Source organism: Sciurus vulgaris (genome assembly GCF_902686455.1).
Source record: "Sciurus vulgaris genome assembly, chromosome: 10".
Lineage (NCBI taxonomy): Eukaryota > Metazoa > Chordata > Mammalia > Rodentia > Sciuridae > Sciurus > Sciurus vulgaris.
In genome coordinates this window covers 81,031,072-81,051,683 of record NC_136470.1, presented here as the reverse complement: position 1 = coordinate 81,051,683, position 20,612 = coordinate 81,031,072, and the positions used below count along the sequence as shown (strand labels likewise).

General features: G+C 38.5%; 1 protein-coding gene and 1 long non-coding RNA gene across 2 annotated transcripts in view; both read right to left on the bottom strand.

Annotated features, from left to right (window-relative positions):
• The window catches only part of LOC306670894, a 70,516-nt gene extending 50,606 nt beyond the window's left edge, over positions 1–19,910 (bottom strand). Inside the window, exons 1-2 of the long non-coding RNA XR_013766530.1 lie at positions 5,542–19,910; positions 1,420–5,511 (exon numbers count right to left, since the gene is read on the bottom strand). This is a non-coding gene — a long non-coding RNA (uncharacterized lncRNA). The remainder of the gene's footprint in view (positions 1–1,419; positions 5,512–5,541) is intronic.
• Positions 1–20,367, bottom strand: part of FGF12 (fibroblast growth factor 12) — a 526,942-nt gene extending 506,575 nt beyond the window's left edge. The window contains exons 1-2 of the mRNA XM_079155939.1: positions 20,213–20,367; positions 19,917–20,059 (exon numbers count right to left, since the gene is read on the bottom strand). Of these exons, the coding sequence (XP_079012065.1) occupies positions 19,917–19,929 (13 nt within the window). The 5' untranslated portion in view covers positions 19,930–20,059; positions 20,213–20,367. The remainder of the gene's footprint in view (positions 1–19,916; positions 20,060–20,212) is intronic.
• Between the last annotated feature and the right edge of the window lie 245 nt (positions 20,368–20,612).

Here is a 20,612-nt window from a genome sequence, read left to right as displayed (position 1 = left end):
GGATTTCCTTTTTTAGGACTTGAATATATACAATGGGACAGTATTATGTAAATATCTTGCAGTTTTTTAATCCATTCATCTGTCAATGTATATTTAAGTTGCTTTCATATCTTGTACCTTGTGAATAATACTAAAGTTATCTAACGGAATGAGGGTTTCTCTAGTTTTGTAATCACAAGTCACTGTATTAGATAAATTCACCTCGAATATATATCTGGATTTAAATATCTACTTTACATAATTTGGGAAGATTCTCATAGCATTCTCATTTAAAAAGTGGTGGTAAAATAATAGTCCAAGTCACTTTAGGCAAAACTTAAATTCGTGTTGACTATAGCTACCTACCTTAATTTTTTAAACAATAATATGTCTTATCAATAATTTCTTTACATTGTCAGGCTTTGTTCCTTTGGATTTCAATCTGGTTTCCAAAAGATGGTATCTTGCCTCTACCTATCAAAGTCTATATAATTTTTAATAAGGAAATATATGGTAAAACATTTGTAATCTACAAAGCATTTTGAAGATGCTGTTTTTTCCATTCCTTCTATCTCTTCAGCAAAATAGACCTCTCCTTACTCTGTAGTCTTGAAATTTTGCTTTACCCTCCTTATTTAATTTCATCACTTGCTGTTTCTACACTAGATTAACTATTCCTTAAATAGATATTATCTTACTGTGCTATAGTTTTTGAATGAAGGAAAAGAAATAAATTTCAAGTAACTAGAAAATATATCACAACAAAATATGTTTTCAATGTTGAAGATATAATTGACTTCTCATGCACTATTTTATCAGCCTCTCTTTAAATATACATGTTTCTCCTCCAGATACAACAGAGAAATTGAGTGAATAAATTCCACTGGATCCTTTTCGGTGCTTTAAAAATTAAGATTTCATGTTTTCTGTAAAATCATTTCTTAAAATTATGAATTCAAAATATAATATTAAGGCCCCAAATTGGTACGTCTTCTGATTAAATAATCTAAACTTACACATACACTTAAAAAAATATAAGATGCTCATCTAGACTCAAAAAACAATGGGCTTTGTAAAAACTGGAAGTAAGTATCTGGATCATCTTTTCTTTAGTCTGCTTCATATTACCGATGACACAACAGAAGCGCATGAGGTGAAGCACTTTGCCAAGGTCACGCGTCAGTGGCTGAGTGCTGATCAGCACCAGGGTGGACTCCAGGTCACTGGTCTCCCAGCCCCGTGCTATTTCCTCCCTCCCTGTCCGCACTGATTTGCTCATCCAGAACTAACTGACCAGGCAGAAACAATTGGAAATAGTCAGATCTCTATTAATAACAACTCCAGTTTTTTTATAGTACTGTACAGCTTACAAAGTACGTTTCAGGTATGTTTTCTCCTTGAATCTTTCCCCAAAGCCCAGAGGCAGGGTATTGTATGTACCTCCACTCACAATAAGCGCAGGCCTAGAAAGTGACTTCTCCATGTTACAGAGCTAAATTTGAACTCAGGTTTTCTTACTACACACCCAGTTCTCAGTACCTAAACCTTCAGCAGAGACACAAACAGTCAAAAAAAAAAAAAAAAAAAAAAAAAGAATTATTGCACTTAATCTTCATTTGCATTGCATTAAAGCAAGATTCTAAGGGGCCTTCCTAACTTTGTGAAGCGTTTATGAATATAGAGGCTGATTTTGAAAAACTTTAACACTAACCAGGTGAACAGCTCAGGTAGAGATAACAGAAGAGTTGTCAAGAAGAAGGGCAGGACAAACTGAACGCACGTCCAGCAAAGTGACTTACCCATGAGGATGAGGAAAGCTTTCACTACCCACCTCTCTCCACTCCCCATTTTGAGCAGAGGAATAGAAGACTCCATTCCTCAGGAGTGGAAATCACAAGCTATCTTAAAGAACAGAGGTCATGATAGTTGAGACTCCAGAAACGCCTCGCCTTTGAACTGATACCAAAGTCTCTCTGCTGGCACTCAGAGAAGGTCCTGAGAAGGACAATCTGTACCCTAGAGCCAGTCATTCCAGAGATGTAACTGAAGACTAGACTGCGGGGATTGTTCAGCACATCCTGGCTCGGACAGGAAGGATGAGAACCTGAAGACAGGAGGGAGACAGGTACACAGATAATAATGCAGATCTGTACCCCTCTCTATCGTGCAGGATGAGAACAACAGAGAAGAAATGGGGCAGGGGCTCCTCATATTTTAGGATCAGCAGAGAATTTTCTTCTCTGAAGATGGAGGAGATGGTTTTCACACCCAATCAGATTTCTCAGGGATGAGGGTCTAAGTACAACCGGAAGTTAAATCATGCAGAATAGGATCAATTATTTAGAGGGCTACAGATGAACTTGTGAGGTAAGATTAGGGTATTTCAGTGAGAAAGAAGGGGAAGTTGAGACATGTGTGCTGCGTGCATGTCACCCCCGAGTCTTCAGCGACTTTTTACCTAGGATGTGATGCAAGAGCTATGGAAATGAAATAAATATCATTTTAGATCAAAGGATTCTATTTTTATCCACTCAATTAACTTTCTATTGTGTATATAATACATCCTAAGTCACTGAAATGACAAAGAAGAAAGATGTTGTCCTTGTCTTCAGAATGATGACAGTCAAGAGAAGGGGCTACAGAACAGTCTAGAAAGCAATCAACTCTGCAGGAGAGGTTCAAAAGACCATATGTGGAAAGACCCCTCAGCAGAGGAGGACCAAGGAAAACATAGTCGCTGAGAAGATTACAATCTAAGTACTTGTGGGTATAAAAAGTTAACATACTTGGGAAGACATTATAGGATCACTTCGAAGTTTTTTAATGAATAATGCATTACTGCTAGTATTATATTACTGATAAAGAACAGACAATCGCATAATGTGTTCTTCATAGTTCTTAGCTTCCCCATAATATGGCATTTGCTAATGGTTAATTAAGTCATGAAACCATACATTTAACAGAATACAGTGCATTCTGAAGTGTTCACTGAAGACAACATTCTCCGCCTCTACAAAATGTTTCAATTCTATGTTTATACATCTGTTGTATGCTTTCAAGACAATGTAAACATAGAAACATCTTAAAACTATATCACAAAATGGCATACCAAAGCTTCGTTTGGGAAACTGCCCTCTGAATTTGCTGGATGAATTTAAATTCATTTGGCACTAACCTGTACAAATAAAATGAGCCTGTTTTTCCAGTTCAACAACCGTCACCTCACTGTCAAAAGAAGCAAGTTCTTCCTGCCTCACAAGTTCATCGATCCTCTGTCCAAAGTACAGTGCTTTCATTTAAACCATTGCTTTTTAAAGGAATTTTCAGGGGTGTTTAAAATTGGTACTTCCAGATCTCTGAGACTCTGAGCCACTAATTAAAACTTTTAATTATATTAGCAGACAACTGGGCTTTGGGGTAAGGGCTCGGTATGATTTAGCGGAAAGAACATTAGCTTGGGCATCAAGAAACCTGAATTTCTGTCTGGGGCCACTTTTTTCCTTAGCCTCAATTTTTCTAGGTAAAGTGAAGAAGCAAAAAATCACTTCCAAAGTTTCTTTGACCCTAAAGGATTTATTACAGTGCTGGGAAGTTTTTAACTTTGTTAGTTACAAATTAGCAAGAAGATTTTCTTCTGGGAGTTTATTGCTCAGTCAAGCAATGAGAGCTGAGACCCATTTACATTTTGAAGGCAGCCTTTATCACTCCCACCCCCTAGAGCCTCTAGGACTGGTCAACATCTACATGGTGACATCACCATATTGCACCTCAGGCACTGGATTGTGTCTTCCATGGTTGCATGGAAGGTTCAGGAGGTCAGAAGTGTCTTTTTTTATTATCACGATTTGCTAGTACCTAGCAATGTGCATGGCTCAAGGCAAGTGCCCAATTGATGCTGCCACGAGGAAGAATAAAGAATGAAGGTGGCAAAGGCAACTTTTTAAAAAAACTCTCTGAAGCCGGGTGTGCTGGTGCACACTTATAATCTCAGTGACTTGGGAGGCTCAGGCAGGAAGATCGTTAAGTTCAAGGCCAGCCTCAGCAACTTAGCAAGGCCTGAAGAAACTCAGTGAAAAAAAGGGCTGAGGATGTGGCTCAGTGGCAAATCCCTGAGGCCAAAACAAATAAACAAACAAGCTCTCTGGAAACAGGTACATAAGAAAAATCCTCGATATCACTGTCAGAGAAATACAAATCAAAAACAACATTGAAATAGCACCTCACTTCAGTAAGAATGGCTATTATCAAAAAGAGTGAAGATAACAAGTGCTGGTAAGTATGTATTATATTCCCACCAACAGTGGGAAATATAAATTAGTACAGCCATTATGGAAAATCATATGGAGATTCCTCAAAAAAAAAAATTAAAAATAGAACTACCATATGATACTATAATCCCACTACTGGATATACATCCAAAAGAAATGAAATCAGTATGTTGAAGAGACGTCTGCCCTCCCATGTTCACTGCAGCACTAGTCACATAGCAGGAAATGGAAACAAAGTGTCCATCAAACTGATGAACTGAAAAAGAAAATGTGGTACATATGCAGAATGGAATACTATTTAGCCATAAAAAAGAATGAATTCCTGTCATTTGCAGCATCACGAATGGAACTAGAGATCATTATGTTAAGTGAAATAAGCCAGGCACTGAAAGATAAGAACCACAGGATCTCACTCATATGTGAAATTGAAGAAAGTCTACCTCACATAAGAGTGGAATGGTAGCTACCCGAGTCTGGGAAGACTAAGGGTGGGAGAGGGATAGAGAAAAGTTGATCAGTGGATCCTGAGTTATCGTTAGAAAAGTTCCACAAGTCCTGGAGGGCTATTACACAGTACAGTGACTACAGCTACAACACTACACTACACATTTCAGAAAGGTAGAAGAAAGGATTTTGGAAAGTTTTCACCATAAAGAAATGATAAACATTTGAGTTGACAAATATGCTTAACCTGATTTAAACATTATGCAATGTATACACATATCAAAACGCAAATACGGCACCCCATTAAAATGTATGATTTTATGTTACATATAAGTTTTATGTATCAACTAAAAATAAATTTGAAGATTTTTAAAACTTAAAGCAAAACTATCTGGAGATGGTCTTGGTAATTGTTGTAAGCCAGTAACTCTCATAAGCTCTTTCACGACTCTCTCTCATGTAAAGACCAATGACTCTGCAGTCTGATCACCTACTATTGCCTAAGCTGAGGAAGCTGTCTGAAGCACTGCCGAGAACTTCACAAAATGCTCTGTCTGTGACCCAATATAATCAGTGAAATTGAAACCACAAGGAGGTAAAATCTGATACATTTTCAGAACTCCAGGATAAAAGAATAGGTCCTATGAATTTTCAGAGAGAAGAAAAATCAGACATATGCAAAAAAGAAGAAATCAGAATAACATCAGACCAGAATAACAAAACTGGAAGAAGACATTGCGGGGTGCAGTGTACATTCTGAAGGAAAATTCTACACCTAGCCAAATTATCGTTCAAAGATGAAGAAAGAATGAAGATATGTCTACATATAGGGAAGCCCAGAAAATGGAACTATACTTCCTTTTTTCAGAAAACTACTGGAGAACATATTCCACCCAAGCAAGGGAGTGAACAGATAGTACAGGGAAACGAGATCCAAGCAAGGAGAGCTGCAGAGGTTTTCCAGGGTGATGGTGAGGAAGAGCCCAGGGTCAAAGTGAGGCACCGGGCATAGGAGGAAAAGAGTGCACACTGCCAGATTAACTAGATGTAATATATGCACCTGGATGAGATGAGAGTCAGACAACTGTGAGGGAGCCCCACGGTGAGACATATGGAGAAAGCCAAGCAAACAAAATCCAAGTAATTATAGAAAAACAAAAACTCAAGACAATAACAATCATAATTTAATCTGTCTTAGTCATGAAGAGGATTTATCTACATAATCATAGTCATATAACTATTAAATACCCATCTAACCAAAATCACAGCGTTTCAGCCCTGGAAAGACGGTTAGAGGGAAAGGACAGGTGCCACAGTGAGAATACCATAAAGGGAGTGAGGTGACCGCGTCATTTCCTTGGTGGGACATGATCCGTAGAGCTGAGAAATTGAGAGGCATTAAGATGGAAATATTATGATACGGAGGTAATGTCAAAAAAGATAGGCAATGCTTATCTCCATAAGGAAGAAATGGGAGAAGGGATGAGGAAGTACAGTCTTTGATAATACACTTTCCGTAACTGTGAAAGTAACAAGTAAAGAAAAGAAAAGAAGGGACGGAAGGCATCACCTTGAGTTTCGTGCACGAGGCACCGTTTTTGTACTGCTCTGGCTTGAGACACATCTCTGAAGGAACGAGCATCACAGGAGGCTGCAGCCTGTCCCCAACACCTGCCATCTTTCCTGAGACATGAATCTGTGGTCAGTCAAGATCAAAAGAGGCCGCTCAGAGAAGCGATAAGGCTGTCCTTGCCATCTGTCTATCCACTCCCTATGGTTATGAGATGAAAGTCACCTGCTGACCTTCATTTTCAAAACCTGGTTCATAAATCTTTCACAGCCAGGCTGAGACCTTCTCTACACAAGGCGCTGTTCTAGATTTCAGTCATGATTATGCCGATCCAGTTTGGCAGGATGTGTATTCCTGGAACGGTTTTAAGACTTTGATCCAAAAGCCATATATTTGTGGGGCTGCCATATTTACAGCTCTGTGCTGACTTACCACGAAGGCCCTTGCTAGAGGTGTCATGCTTGAGCTCACTTAAACAACGAAGCAAACCTGAACCCAGACTCAGCAAAAGCCCATGGCTATGACTTCGAAACAGAAGTTTTATATAATAAGGCAGTTTGAGATACAGTACTTAAAAACAGCTACGTTTGATTGAGTACTTAATAAATGTTAGGTAGTATGTACAAAAAACTTTCATATATTATCTCATCAAAACAACTCTAATCATCAAAACAACTCTATGAATAAATACTATTATTATCTCCATTATTGTGAAATGAAAATACAGGATTAGAGTGCTCAGGAACCTTGTCCCATGTTTTAAATAGGAGGAGGTCAGACAAAAATCATGTCTAAAATTGGATTCAGAAATTACTCCTTTAGCTTCTCTCTTTTCTCTAAAGAAAGGTAGACAGAATATAAAAATATGCCTTTGTATAATAGTGTGATTGAGGTGGGGGACAGACATATCTCTTAAGCCTTCATATATTAAGGATAGAAGAATTTCATAGAGCAGAGTGGCAAAGTGCAGGAATATAGGTACTTGTATAGTTTTTGTTCTCTCATTTGTAATTCTGAGACTCTATAGTCATTTATAGATGTTCAGGGAGTAATTTTTTTTTAAGCCTGACACATTTCAAAAGATTCTTTGGGCCTCTTCCCTAAAATGCCAGTCTATAAGTTGTAATGCTGGAATATCAGGGAATCAGGAGCCCAAAGTGTACACAAGTAAAATACTGTTCCATTAAGCAGAGGAAATGTGTCAGCAGCAGAGGTTGACAAAAGTCACAGAGTGAAATACTGATCACAAGCCTTTCCTGCGGCCATGGCCGTATGCACATAGACATGCTTTGCTTTGCACTGTCGATTTGTTCTTGAAAAGCTAGTGGATAATTGAAGCTTTATAAGTAGGATTATATTCAAAAAGCCCTAGGAATCTAATTTTTAAAAAGATGATTACATTAATTAATATTTTTGAAAGGCAAATGAAATCATTGCCTACATTACATAATTTGTAACAGGCTTCCATGGTTTGCTTCCAACCCTTCTTTCATGATTTGCCATTTCCTGTATTCCATCCCCAGCCTGTTGTGCATCATGAAGGTGAGGATCTTGTCCTATTACTGTTTGCGATACTTAGTACAGTGTTCAGCACACCAAGTATTTGCTAGATAAATAAATTAAACAACTCATTCATCTTTTCCTGGTTACTACATGCATATCAATGCTTCTCTGCCTTTGTTTATACTGTTCCTTCAGCCTGGAATGCTGTTCCCACGTTTTATTTCCACCCCTTTGCAAATGTGAGTTCAAAGACCAACACTTTCCAGATTGATAGTTTCTTGCTGTATTCCCACATTATTATGTTTTGATTTGCAGTGTGATAGAAGATGGTATGAAACTTGTCCTATTCATTGGTTCCCGGCCTATTATACCTAGCCAGAGCAATCTGTACAGAACATACAATGGCAAAAGTCAATTTCAATTTCGTTTCATTTTCACAAGCATTGCCATCAGTTAGTTCTTCCCAGGTTTCTGTTTTTATATATCAGTTTTTAAAGAAAAGCTGATTTGTGAGGACTTAGTGAGGTCAAAAAATGGTGTCACTTTTCATTTCTAGTCTCCACAACAAGCAATGTGGTTGGTGCAGATAAGTGGATAAATGGATATCCAAGCCCTGGTCTTGATATTAATTAACTGGCCAGTGTGGTTGTGGGTAATGCAAGGGATGAGTTTCTAGCTGTGGTCTCCTTTTCCTTGTGAGAATGCTACTCCTGATCCTTTATTCTGACATTTCTGAATAATCAGAATACACGTGTAGATTCAAAGCCCAAGCACAAGACAATTTCTGCACTGGTAGTTCTCAAAGTGTGGTCCCTAGATAAGCAGCACAGCACCCCAGATCCAAGTTGAAAGCCCAACTCTGGGGCCCACCCCAGACCTATTGAATCAGGAGTTCTGGGGGTGGGACTCAGCATCTGCACTTTCACAAATGCACAATATCATGATGCACACGTTAATAATCTAAGAACCCCTGGTAGAACAACAGGACAGAAAGTTGCCCTCATTCTTCCAACGTGAACACAGTGTCCTGGACCTAAGCCACAACATCAAAATTTTTGTTATAATATTAAAATTCTCGCTTCTGAGAAAACTGGACTCCATTTGAGGCCAGATGAGTACAAATTGGTAAAATTCTGACTGAAGTGTCAGTGAATTAACTAATTGATGTCACTACTCTTAACTTTTAGAGTGTGATTAAGCTAGTGTCTTAACTACTGAATACCACAGCTGCAGGGCATTCAGGTGGTTCCAAGCAGAGGAAAATGTATGAGATCGAACTGGGCAAGATGAAGAAGAAAACTAAATAGAACAGCAGGGGTCAGCCGTGCAAAGTAGGGAGGAATGTAACCCATTAGTCTAATCACAACTGGTGTCAAAGTAGGGTAAAGGGGCAATGACAGGGGAAGGGAGAATGTGGTATTAAAGTTAAGAGCTGCAGCAGCTTCCAGCATCAGGTGAAAAACCTCAGCACACATCAGCACTGTTCAATTCAGTGTTGTTGTGAATGTCAAAAGCAGCAGCTAACTCTATGCTGAGGGTTTAACACAATGGTGGAAGCTTAAGGCAAGAACCCAGACTCACACTGAAACAGAGAAAGTAAGAGTCCCGAGGATCAGCTAATACAAGCAACAACAAAAGCAACAACAACGCATGTTATCACTGAGCACCAATTTTATTCTTGGTTCTTTATATATATTTTCCTTATATGTCCCATTAATTTTGAAAGAGAGCCTTTGTACAAATTAGGAAGCAATGGCACAGAAATATGTCTTTCTGAAGTGACAGGGATTAAAAGTCTCAAGTGATGTATCTGATTCCCAGTCTTGTGATCTTTCTACCACATCACCAAGTTCCCCAGATAAGCAGGACAGCTATTCAAGGGGGAGGGTTAGGAAGGAAAGAAGCAGCCCAATGCTGCATGAAGCCCCTGGGGTTGAGAGCCCACTGAAGACACAGAAGAGTACTAAGTTCTTTCTTGAACCCACTGGATAGCAGGACAGCAAGCAGTATTTCCCAGTGATCCCCCAAGTCTGGTTTTTATTGGTTCAGGGTTTAGGTGACACAAACCTGCAGAGACTGATATCCTGCAGGTTAATAAAATCTGAATGCTCATAACTGGGTTGGTTTTTCAGTAACCAGGGAAGGTTGGCTGGCATTCCAGACTAGCGCAAATCTGCCTCAGATGTTCAGTAGACACTGAAACCAGTCAGCAACTTACTAGCTGTGTGACCTGGGGAAGTTACTTACCGTCTCTATGTTTGGGATTCCCAATCTCTAAACCAGGGATGTAATAGTGCCTTACGGGGTCATTACGAAGATGAAATGAGTCAATATACATAAAGCATAGTGCCTAGTATACAGTGAAACCTACAGAACCATTATTTAAAAAGACTGTTATCCCCTCAAATATCCTCTTGATGTCTGGCATGAATAAAGCATGAAACTACGAGGCATGAACAGATCGGCTGAAGTTTAAGCAAATCTGTTTAATGGTTTATAACTGAATCCAATACTAAGTGTATACATGCTTTATTGAAACGAAATGCAATAAAATATTGATAAAAGGTCTGAAAGAGAATGAAAACCCACCTATCACTCAAATATGACCACTTTTTACATATTACAATATATTATTTGTCTGTGACCAGACAAATTTTGTTATTATGAGCAGTGCACTTATTCACAAACTTTATTTTCCATAATTACTATAATATCACAAGTACTTCAGATTTTAACTTATGTTCACAAACATGTTAATGGCTAGTAAATATTTTACTATATTTTATTCTTTGCATAATCAAGAAATTCTGCTAACCATGAAACTCTTAGACTTTGAATAACTAATCTGGAAGCAAAAAAGCAACATTTCTTCTATCTCAAATGATCAGGATTGGGAGAGATAGTTATTGTTTTTTAAATTACTTGAATACTAAAAGGACTAAGAGTATTTAGTTTTGAATAGTATGTTGCCAATAAGCGAAAACTAAAAAAAAATAAATAAATCTCCTTTCTCTAAAGTCAGTAAAGCACTCAGCACTTGGACTGCTCAGCAGTATTCTGTTACTCTTTCCTATTTTAGCAGGGAGGTGCTGGTTAGGTCTGGGAGACAGAAGATACCATACCCACCAATCAACTTCACATATGACTGATGTATAAATAAACTAATCTTAATTGTAAAGAGGACACATATGAGGGTGAAAAAAGATGTTATAAAAACATAATGTACAATCTGCTGAGCAAATATGCCACCGAGTTAGCCAAAGAGAAAGGAAGTAATGAGCAACCAACCATAAGTCATTAAACGGAACATATCCACTGTATTCCTAGATAAAGACTCCACAAAGGCTGGTTCTCATAATCTCAGAAATGGGGAGAATATTGCCTCTAATTCACCCTTGTTTCACAGATAAAGAATAAGGCCAGAGAAAGAATTCACATGTGTTGAGCTGGGCAAGAATCAATATTAACTCCCTATCTCCAGATTTCCAGGCCAGGGTCTTTTCCACAAGGCCACTACAGCTATCCACCAATTCAGACACAGACCTGTGATCTATATATGGTAACAATAATGCCATATAAAAAGTTTAGCCAAGTAACTGTTTTTCCCATTCCCCCCATCTTAATGCTTTCTCTGGACAAAATTAATTGCTCAACCCAGTTATAAGCCCAGCAACTCCAGTCACACTATGCCCAATTCAAAAAGCTGACTCAGAGGCAGGAAGAGTGCAAGTTCAAAACTAGCCTGGATAATTTATCAAGACCCTGTCTCAGAATAAAATTTAAAAGTTAGGCATGGGAGAGGGTAACTCAGTGGTAGAGCACTTACTTGCCTAGCATGCAGGAAGCCCCTGAGTTCAATCACCAGCACTGGAGAAAAAAAAAATCCTTAAAATTTGATGTGGTAATTATGACCACCTTGTTTATTTTCTATGGAAGTCAAACCTAAGGATCAAGAAAGAATCCAAACAAGCTGAAAAAAGGCAATTTGTAATAAGAAAGTAAAAATAAGTAGGCAAAGAGGATAAAAAAAGAAAAAGTGGAGAATACTGAGCTTCAGAAAGGAAGATTGTTTTCCTCATAGACAAGCGCCTAGACCCAAGTTTTCTGGTATCTAATCCACTATTACCCCTACCTCATCAGGACACACAGCACATTTACTCTGTGCTCCTATCTATCAATCCAGGATACAGTCTCATAATACCATCAGTATGCATACCAAGTTTGAGAAGTTCAGTCTTCTAATATCTAACCAATAGTAGATACTCAAGAAATACTATTTTATTGAATGAATCAACCGTTCACCACATTTTGAGGTCTGGGCCCTTTCTGCTTGGTCTGTGCCCTTTTTCTGGCTTTTTCTTCCCTCAGTCCTGTTGAGGGTTTTGCTGTATTTGCGTTGTCAGTTTGTTTTTAATGCTGATGCAAAGTCTGTAGGTACAGAGTACCCAGGTCATCTCATTTTGAATTATCTGTAGGATTGCAAATCAATTGTGATTTACATCACAACCTTTATCTTGACGCACAGCAAATATTTCTTCTTTAAATCCCAGAAGAAAGAACTAAACCAAATTCAATTTTAAATAGTGCTGGAAATGTTGAAAATATTCTCAAATAGAAGAGCCTGTGGAGGAAACTCATTTTAAACTTACCACATTAAATCCATTAGGATGATCATATGCTAATGTTTTGTGACTGTCTTATTTGTAGAGCATTGAAACCCAATTTAGTATGTGAATGAGACTAAGGGCAAAGCAAAAATCAACACCAACAACAAAAATGGCCCTGATAGCTTTGAAAACAGAAGCATATTTAGATTTTTCAGTCTCCAAATAGCTAAAAAGGAATTTCTCAATTTGTCTTGTATTGAGGTTTCTTCAACCTGTTTGAAAGTTAACATTATTTGGGAAACTGAGAAAAACCTGATAGTTTCACATGGAGGATAATTGTAGGAATAACTGGGGAAGGGAGAGATTGGCATCGCTGCCTCCTCTTGCTTGCTTGCTGAGGGAGTCTTAGATGTATGTAGCTGTCTTTTGAATGGCCTCGGAAAGCTTCTGGATTTTTTTTCCTGCGGTCTATCCCTTTGGGCAACATCTCAGGCTAATGACCAGTTCACAAACAGGAGAGAAGTAAAAATCTAACCACAGAATAGCAGCTTCCCTTTACTTCTTTTATGTAGTTTAAAGCCCCTTTCAATGACTGTACTCTCTGAATCCCTAGAAATGGGGTTTGTTTCAGGTAAAAATCCAGGCAGAGTATATGCTAAAGAAAAGGGAAAAGATCTGTGAAGGGGCCACAGGTGTTCTTTAGGGTTTCTGCCAAAGTACTGTCAGCTGCATCACAGTGGCTAGATATCTTAGCCTCTCAGGGTGGGAGTCTCACATTCCAAAGACAAGGAGACAAGAACTCATTCACAAAGTAACTGGAGAGATGAGAAAACTAAAATTAGAACCACAGACATAGATCCTGGAAAAAAATCCTACCATGCTTTGCATGCAACGACGCTAATAAGCAGATGAGGGCAAAGATGTTGGGGTAAATGACATGCTGCCTTAGCCTCAGACTCTTGCCATCTATTTTGCATGTGTGTTTTCTATTCCAAGCCTATAGGACAGGAATTAAGATCCTCTTCTTCACATATGCTCTCTTTAACACCCAAAAATGGTGATAATAAAAGACAAGGCCCAGACAATAGTCCTACAGTGTTCCTGATGAAGGGCACAGGTACCTATATGACATTACAGCACCAACCCTGTAGCTCACCTTCATAACTGAGGATGCACATCCTAATTGCCCAAAAGTTTCTTAAATACTTGAGTGTGGTGTGCCACAGAGTACCCAGTGGTTCTGCTGTGCACCTCTGATTGAGAACCACTGCTGATGACCGGAATTTACAGTCTATATTTTAAACCCATTCAAAGTAAAATACTTGACCTAATGTATCTTCATCCCCAGCCCACAAAATACTATATAACTGCCTCAAAACAAAATCTTAGAAAGAACAGAGGCAAATCCATGCATTAACGTTTCTAACAAAAATGCAGAACAGGGGTTTTGGGGTATAGCTCAGTGGAAGAGTGCACACCCTCAATTCAATCCCTAAAAAGCAAAAATGGGGAGTGGGGTGGGGAGAATAAGAAAAGCACAAAAAAGTCCCTTTGATAAATTAAAGTTTTTGTGAAAATCACTGAAGATGACTTGCTCAGCGTCTATGCAATATCCTTGCTACTAAGACCAGAAATGGCAAAGGATCCATTTTTACCCTCCAGGATATAGTCTAGTGAAAAGATAAACACAGCTAACAGGGATGAAAATTGGACTGATTTTAAAGGACTTTAAATGCCTTATTTGTATGAGATTTATTTCATAATCATGATACGGCATGAGGATGGGGTGGGTACAATAAATCTTATTTTATGAAGAAACAAAGATGAGTTGTTTAAGTCAGTTCGTCTTTCTGAACCTCTGTTTTATTGTCCACAAAATGAAGTTGAAACACATAATCACAAGGCTTTAAGGGAAAAAAACACACATTTAAAGTCCTTGATAAAAAATACAAAGTGTCTAATGAATGTTATTTATGGCTATTAATTGGCAAATCAGGAAACCTAATATTAACAAATGCAATAAATTGTTATTGGTCATTTAGTAGACAAAAAATACCTATCTAATAGGGTCAGTACTTCACAAGCTTAAGGAATAAAAAGACAGGGATAAGAGAATGGTAAATAACTTGCTGACCACCCCTGGATTCATTATTGAGGTTAACAAGCTTCATAATAACTACCTAAGTCAGACAATAGGTCACTAACTAGGTAGCTAGTCATTTGGAACAGCTTGCACAGTAGATACATAGTTTGGACTTAAATGTTCTCCCATACTATGATTTTGTTCAAAGAAACTAAAGGGGAAACAAAGGGGAAGTATTATTGCTGTGGAACATTAAGTGCCTCTTTTGAGGTTATTAATCAGGTAAGATTTTATACTCCTGGGTAACCTACCAGAACTCTGAGGACGAGAGAAAACAAGCGCAACGTTAGAAATCCACAGCTCTTGTGCCTGTTCATGTATGCCTAGATGGTAAGCTCCCAGAGGGCAAGCCAATACCCTGTCTTCTATCCCCTGCATTTAACAATGTGCCTGGAGCAGTGTGGCAACCATGTAAGTGTTCTGAAGTAAATGAACTCCCCTTAATAGTTAAGAATCTTGAGACCCAGGGAAGGAAAGTGATTTTTCCAAAGTTACAACAGTAGAGCTGAGGTAAGAATCTGGATCCTCGATGCCCATTGTCTATTCTGTTCTATCTTATTTCTCTTATTATATCTTACTTATCCTTCCACAACGGCTCAGTGTTTTATTATTATTTAACCACAAATAACTTTTCTTAAAAATCACTTTTCAGTTCTGCTACACCAATGACTACCTAGATATTTCCTTTATCCCTGAAAAATGACTCAGAAAATGACTGTTGTGTACCTTTAATATGATAGTTTATGCCCTGGGATGGACTCTGATGACCGAGAGACCCAGAACAGAGAACCAAATCTTCATCGGGAACACAGGTCTTTATTGAGACAATGGATCAGGTTACTGCCTTCTATGATCTTCAGTCAAACTCTTGTTTGCTGGGACCCCTCCCAGTAACTCTTCATCTCCCCCGATTTACAATCTTCTGAATACATGAATATGGCATGAAAAGTAATTAAGACTATTCAACTGAACATATAAAATCTTCATCCCCACCACATAAACTAAAATATTCTACCTGAAGTAGACACTTGGGTAGCTGCAGGAATGACAGACTTTCAGATTATGCCCACAAGAAGGTAAATCTATTAGTGGAGATAGAAGAGTGAGGTCGTTAAGATGAGGAATTCTATGTAAATTTTCTTTTGTATTTTTGGAACAAAGCATGTTGGGCACATAGCAGGTGGTCAACAAATATTATTTAAATAAGGAACACAAATATTGTAATATTAACTACAAGAACTGCAGGATGTGATGGACAAGCAAGTATGTGGGTTACATAAAGGATATCAACATGATAATAACTGTATTCACTGATGTAGGAAGTCACGGGATATTCTACAGAATAAGGAATATGTCTAGTGAATCTTAAAAGAGTTGAGCCAAAACATATGACAATGGAAGCAACAGTCAGTCTGTTAAAACATATCTTGATTTAAGTCATCTGATAATACCATGGGCCAACTGCAGCATCTTGTCAGGAATCCAAAGTCTTTAAAGATAATTGGGGGCTGATAGTAAATGGCTTGAGTAAGAACAGAGAAAATACTTTCAAATGTCTGTTTTCTGATCTAACCAGGAGACAGAATTTCTTCTCCATGTAATTTTCATTCTTTCCAAAAGCAACCAGAAGAGCCCAAACATGACTACATAGCTGAAGCCTCTTATTGAATAGGTTGGTGATATCAAATCTTCTCTACTGAAAAATGTCTGAAATTTTCAGATCCCTAAAATTTAGACTAGAGTTTCTTAAACTTTAATGTGCATACAAATGACCGTCTTATCTTGTTAGTATCCAGATTGAGTTAGTAAGTCTGGGGGAAGAGTCTGAGATTCTCTATTTCTAACAAGTTCCTGATCTGCTTATGCTCCTATGAACCACCAGTAGCAAGGACCAAGGTCAGTGGTTAACTCCGGCTATCACTTGGGAGAGCTATTTTAAAACACCTTTTCCAGGGAATGGGGATGTGACTCAGTGTTAGAGCACTTTCCTAGCATGTGCAAGGTCCTGGGTTTAATCTCCAGCACCAACAATTATATTAATAAATAAATAAAATAGAAATACCTATGCTCAGGCCCCAACTCAGAATCAATTAAGTATCTCTAGGAGTGTGGCCTAAATATACTTGCATTGGAAATGCTCTACAGGTGTTTCTTCAGAATGAGATTGAGAAATTAGGTAAACAAAGATGTGATAAATACAGGAGAGGGTGAAAGAGACAGAGTCTCCTTCCCTACTCTGAATCAATGTCTCTGAAACGTTAAAGTACATACAAATTACCCAGGGATTTTGTTTTAAAATCACATTCTGATTCAACAGAACTACAGATCAAAATTCTGTGGTTCAAAAAAATCTAGTCTGTAAACCACATTTTGATTATCAAGAGTCTAAATAAGTGGTTCTCAAATATGTTGTACCTAGGGACATTTTAAAAATACCTAAGCCTTTTATGCTCCAACATTCTAATGTGATGTGTATGGGGTATGACCCCACATTAGGAAGTTTTAAAAGCATACCAGGTGATTCTACTGTTCAGCAAAGTTTGTGAATATTGTTCTAAACACTAATGCTTTAAGCTATTTAAGAATCTCAAGTCCTTGGTATCCAAAAGGCACAAATTCTGTCCAAACTGCTGAGACTGTGCATAAACTCAAATCTCTGAAACTACATTAATTACCATGGTGCATGATGATCACTGAGATTGATTACATATTGATCTGTTTTCTTCTTATCTTTACCCTGGATGACATAAAGTGATGTAAAGTAATAAGTTATAGGAAGTAAAAAAAATTGACCTTATTTGTAAATAATGGAAATTCAACTGGCTGCATACTCTGAACAAGTGCTCTGGAAGAGGTTTTCAAATTCTAGACGTAATATGAAGATGGCCAAATGCTAGAGATAAGATTCACAATTAAATGGGCCATCAGAATATTTTTCTGGGATGGAGCACTCTTGAATCCTCAAGTGAATCATGACACGACTCTATATACAAAGAGTTTACAATAGAAAAGAAGTATATGTACTTACATTTGAGAATGTCTTCCTAGAATTATATTTGAATCTGTTAGAAAAAGAATTTTGTACACAGCAGGATAAAGTCTGAAAGACTTACCAACTAGAATGAAATAGAGATGCAAACTCCTCTTAACATAAATTTTTCCCTCAATAATGAAAATTTTCAAGTTAGCTACAATTTTTAGGATTTTTTCAGTGCTGGGAATTGAACATAGGGCCTTTCATATGCTATGGAAGCACTATACCACAGAGCTACATCTTTAGCCCCTTGAGTTAGCTATACTTTTTAGCTGTGCCATTTGCATCAGTTTAAAAGGTGAGGCCAGTGTTTAAGTAATTACTCCTTCTTAATGTTATTGTTAATTGGCTAACTCAGCATCATGAAGGAAGTACAGGAACTAAGATTCATAAAGACTTACATTCTATCTTTGGTCCCAGGCACTTATGAGTCCTCTACAAAATGACCACATTTTGGATTGGGGCAAAAGTCTCCATTGCCTTTGGGTCAGAACTGTGATTCTCTGTTATCACTGCTGTATGGGTTAACAGAGAACTTCTGGCCTGTTTCTCCATAGATCTATCTCTGAGATTCCTTTTCCTTTCTGAACTTCCTAGACTGGCAGAGTAGTTGGAACTCCACTGCCATCAATCTGAGATATAAACCACCTGAACTCTGAGTAGCATGCTGCATATATTAGGGGCAATGAAGGAAAATCAAAGATTATTGTTGAGAGATATAGCCTTATTTTATGTTAGATCAGGAATTAGTGTATAAATTAGAGGCAAAAAATGTTATCAAGAACCCTTGCCAAATAATCCAATTTAATGACCAAATTACTAGCTGTCATCTAGGCACACACACACACACACAAAACTATTTCATAGTAAAATGATACTCTCTGTTGTTAACCTTAGGTTCTGGAAATGCTTAGTCAACTGGAATATCACTAACCTCTATAGTTAAGGAAGACTGGTCTTTCATCTTAAAATGAATTCTAGAGTTCATTTTAAAGAGTTAATAACCTCATGCTTATTTATAGGCCTGAATTCTCTCATATATGTTCATCATTATCAGACATGGAATGCCCATCAATGTATCATAGGAGTAATTTGTCTAAACTAAAAATTGCCAGCTAGTCTTAATCCACATCAATTCAGTTCTTTTCATACTCTATATGCTTATTGAGGTTCAAATACTTTAAATCTACTAACTAAATACTTAAAACACCTTATTGAAGGTATAGCTTCTATCATTCAACACTCCAGCTTTCTTAATCAGCCTAGAAATAGGTAACTCACCACCACTCCCTGATCCTAAGTACATCGCCTCAGTGACTGACATTCCTGGTTAAAAATAAAACCTTGTTTCAAATATAGCTTCTCGAGTTCTGGGTAATGAATATAGTTTCATAAAAGTTGACATCATTTCTTCTGATTTCACCAAAATTAAATACATCCAATATCCCCACTGGATATCTGACCATATCACTCAAGGGTCTCCCACCCTGGGGGGCATTCTAAAGAGAAGGAGAAGAAAGAGACCTGTATAGAGGGGGTTAAATTCAAAGGATATCCAATCTTACTATTTTAACAGTCATTTTGTTTATGTGCATGAAATATGCCATCCAGAAGTTGATTTTTACAGTTCATTTACCAGTTGGTGTGTGTTCATTATGCAGATTTGCTTATGAGGAGAATATATATATATATATATATATATATATATATATATATATATATATATATATATGTCCAGAACTAGTAAATGCATCATGCTTGGGAGCCAAGCAGTACTCCCATACCCTGTTCTTCTTAGAGGTCAGTTCTAACGCACACTGTTTCAAATAGACCCAATTTTTCTGCTGATATATATTCAAAATGCAGTAGAATGTGGTCATACACACCCAGAAATACCATGTTCATGGGGTGGGGGTGGAGAAATCCATTTTTTTTTTAAGCAATGCATTGTTGGATATCAGATACAAACGTGCCTGTCAGCGATCCTAAAGCAAATGAAATATATTTATTTGAGCCCATCCATTACACAGAAAAGAAATTGCTTTACAACACAGCTCTCCTCCCCTCCATTTTGGGAGGGACTCTCCCCCAACCCGTCACCACCGCCACCCCCCCACTAAGGGGGAAAAAACTCATCACACTTCACTACGCAACTGATGGAGTATTAAACACTGTCTTCCAAGCTGTGGGAGTTAAAAAAGAAGTGGCCTTCCTGCCACACTTCCCGGTGCTGCAACGGACATAGCATCTCCTCCTCCTATCGACCTAGTATGATGCTCGCTCTCCAAGCACTGCAGTCCCCTCGCCGAGGACTGCCCTGGCCACACGCACATGCAGCGGGAAGTCCCCGATGGGGACAGCCACATACCTTTGCTCTCCATTTCGGTCCCTTTCGAGTGCTGGGAAGTTCAATGGAAGTTGGCCGGAAGATGTGGGCCCGCTTCAGGTTCCCAAATCTGGGAAGCCAATCTGATGATTTCGCCCGTACTTCCTTCCTTCCCTTCAGGCTTCCTGAAAGATGGAATTTCTTAAACCTTGAAGCTGCAATCAGCCACCAAAGGACACTTAGAAGCAGCAGCAGCAGATTGCCTCTACAGGGGGTAGGTTGCGATGCTCGTCTGGTATTGAAATACATGCACTGTGCCCGCTCAGAATTTTTTTTACCTGGATCTGGAAGCTGTAAGCAGGAGCTGTCCTCCGAGAGTGGTGCTGCAGGTGTAGTGACAGATCATCCCACTTTGCTCTCTGGATGTACAGCAGATTTGCATGGGCGCTGGCACGCATGCGCAGGGCCTCCCCCCTCCCCTTTTCACCGCCTCCCGTTCCCCCACCCCCCTCGCTTCGCTCCCCAATACGGTCCTCAGTTATCCCAGCTGAAGAGCTGTAGCATTCGGTCACAGGAAAACGCTGCTAAAAATAAACGCCGGACCGGATTTTCTTCTGCAAACTAGCAAATGGATTGGACTGGGACTGTGCATCCTTCCCCAACTATTTTCCAGGATGGACGACCGAAACCTTAGAGAAGGCTAGGGTCTCTGAGCTGAATCTGGTTTCCCCCAGCCAA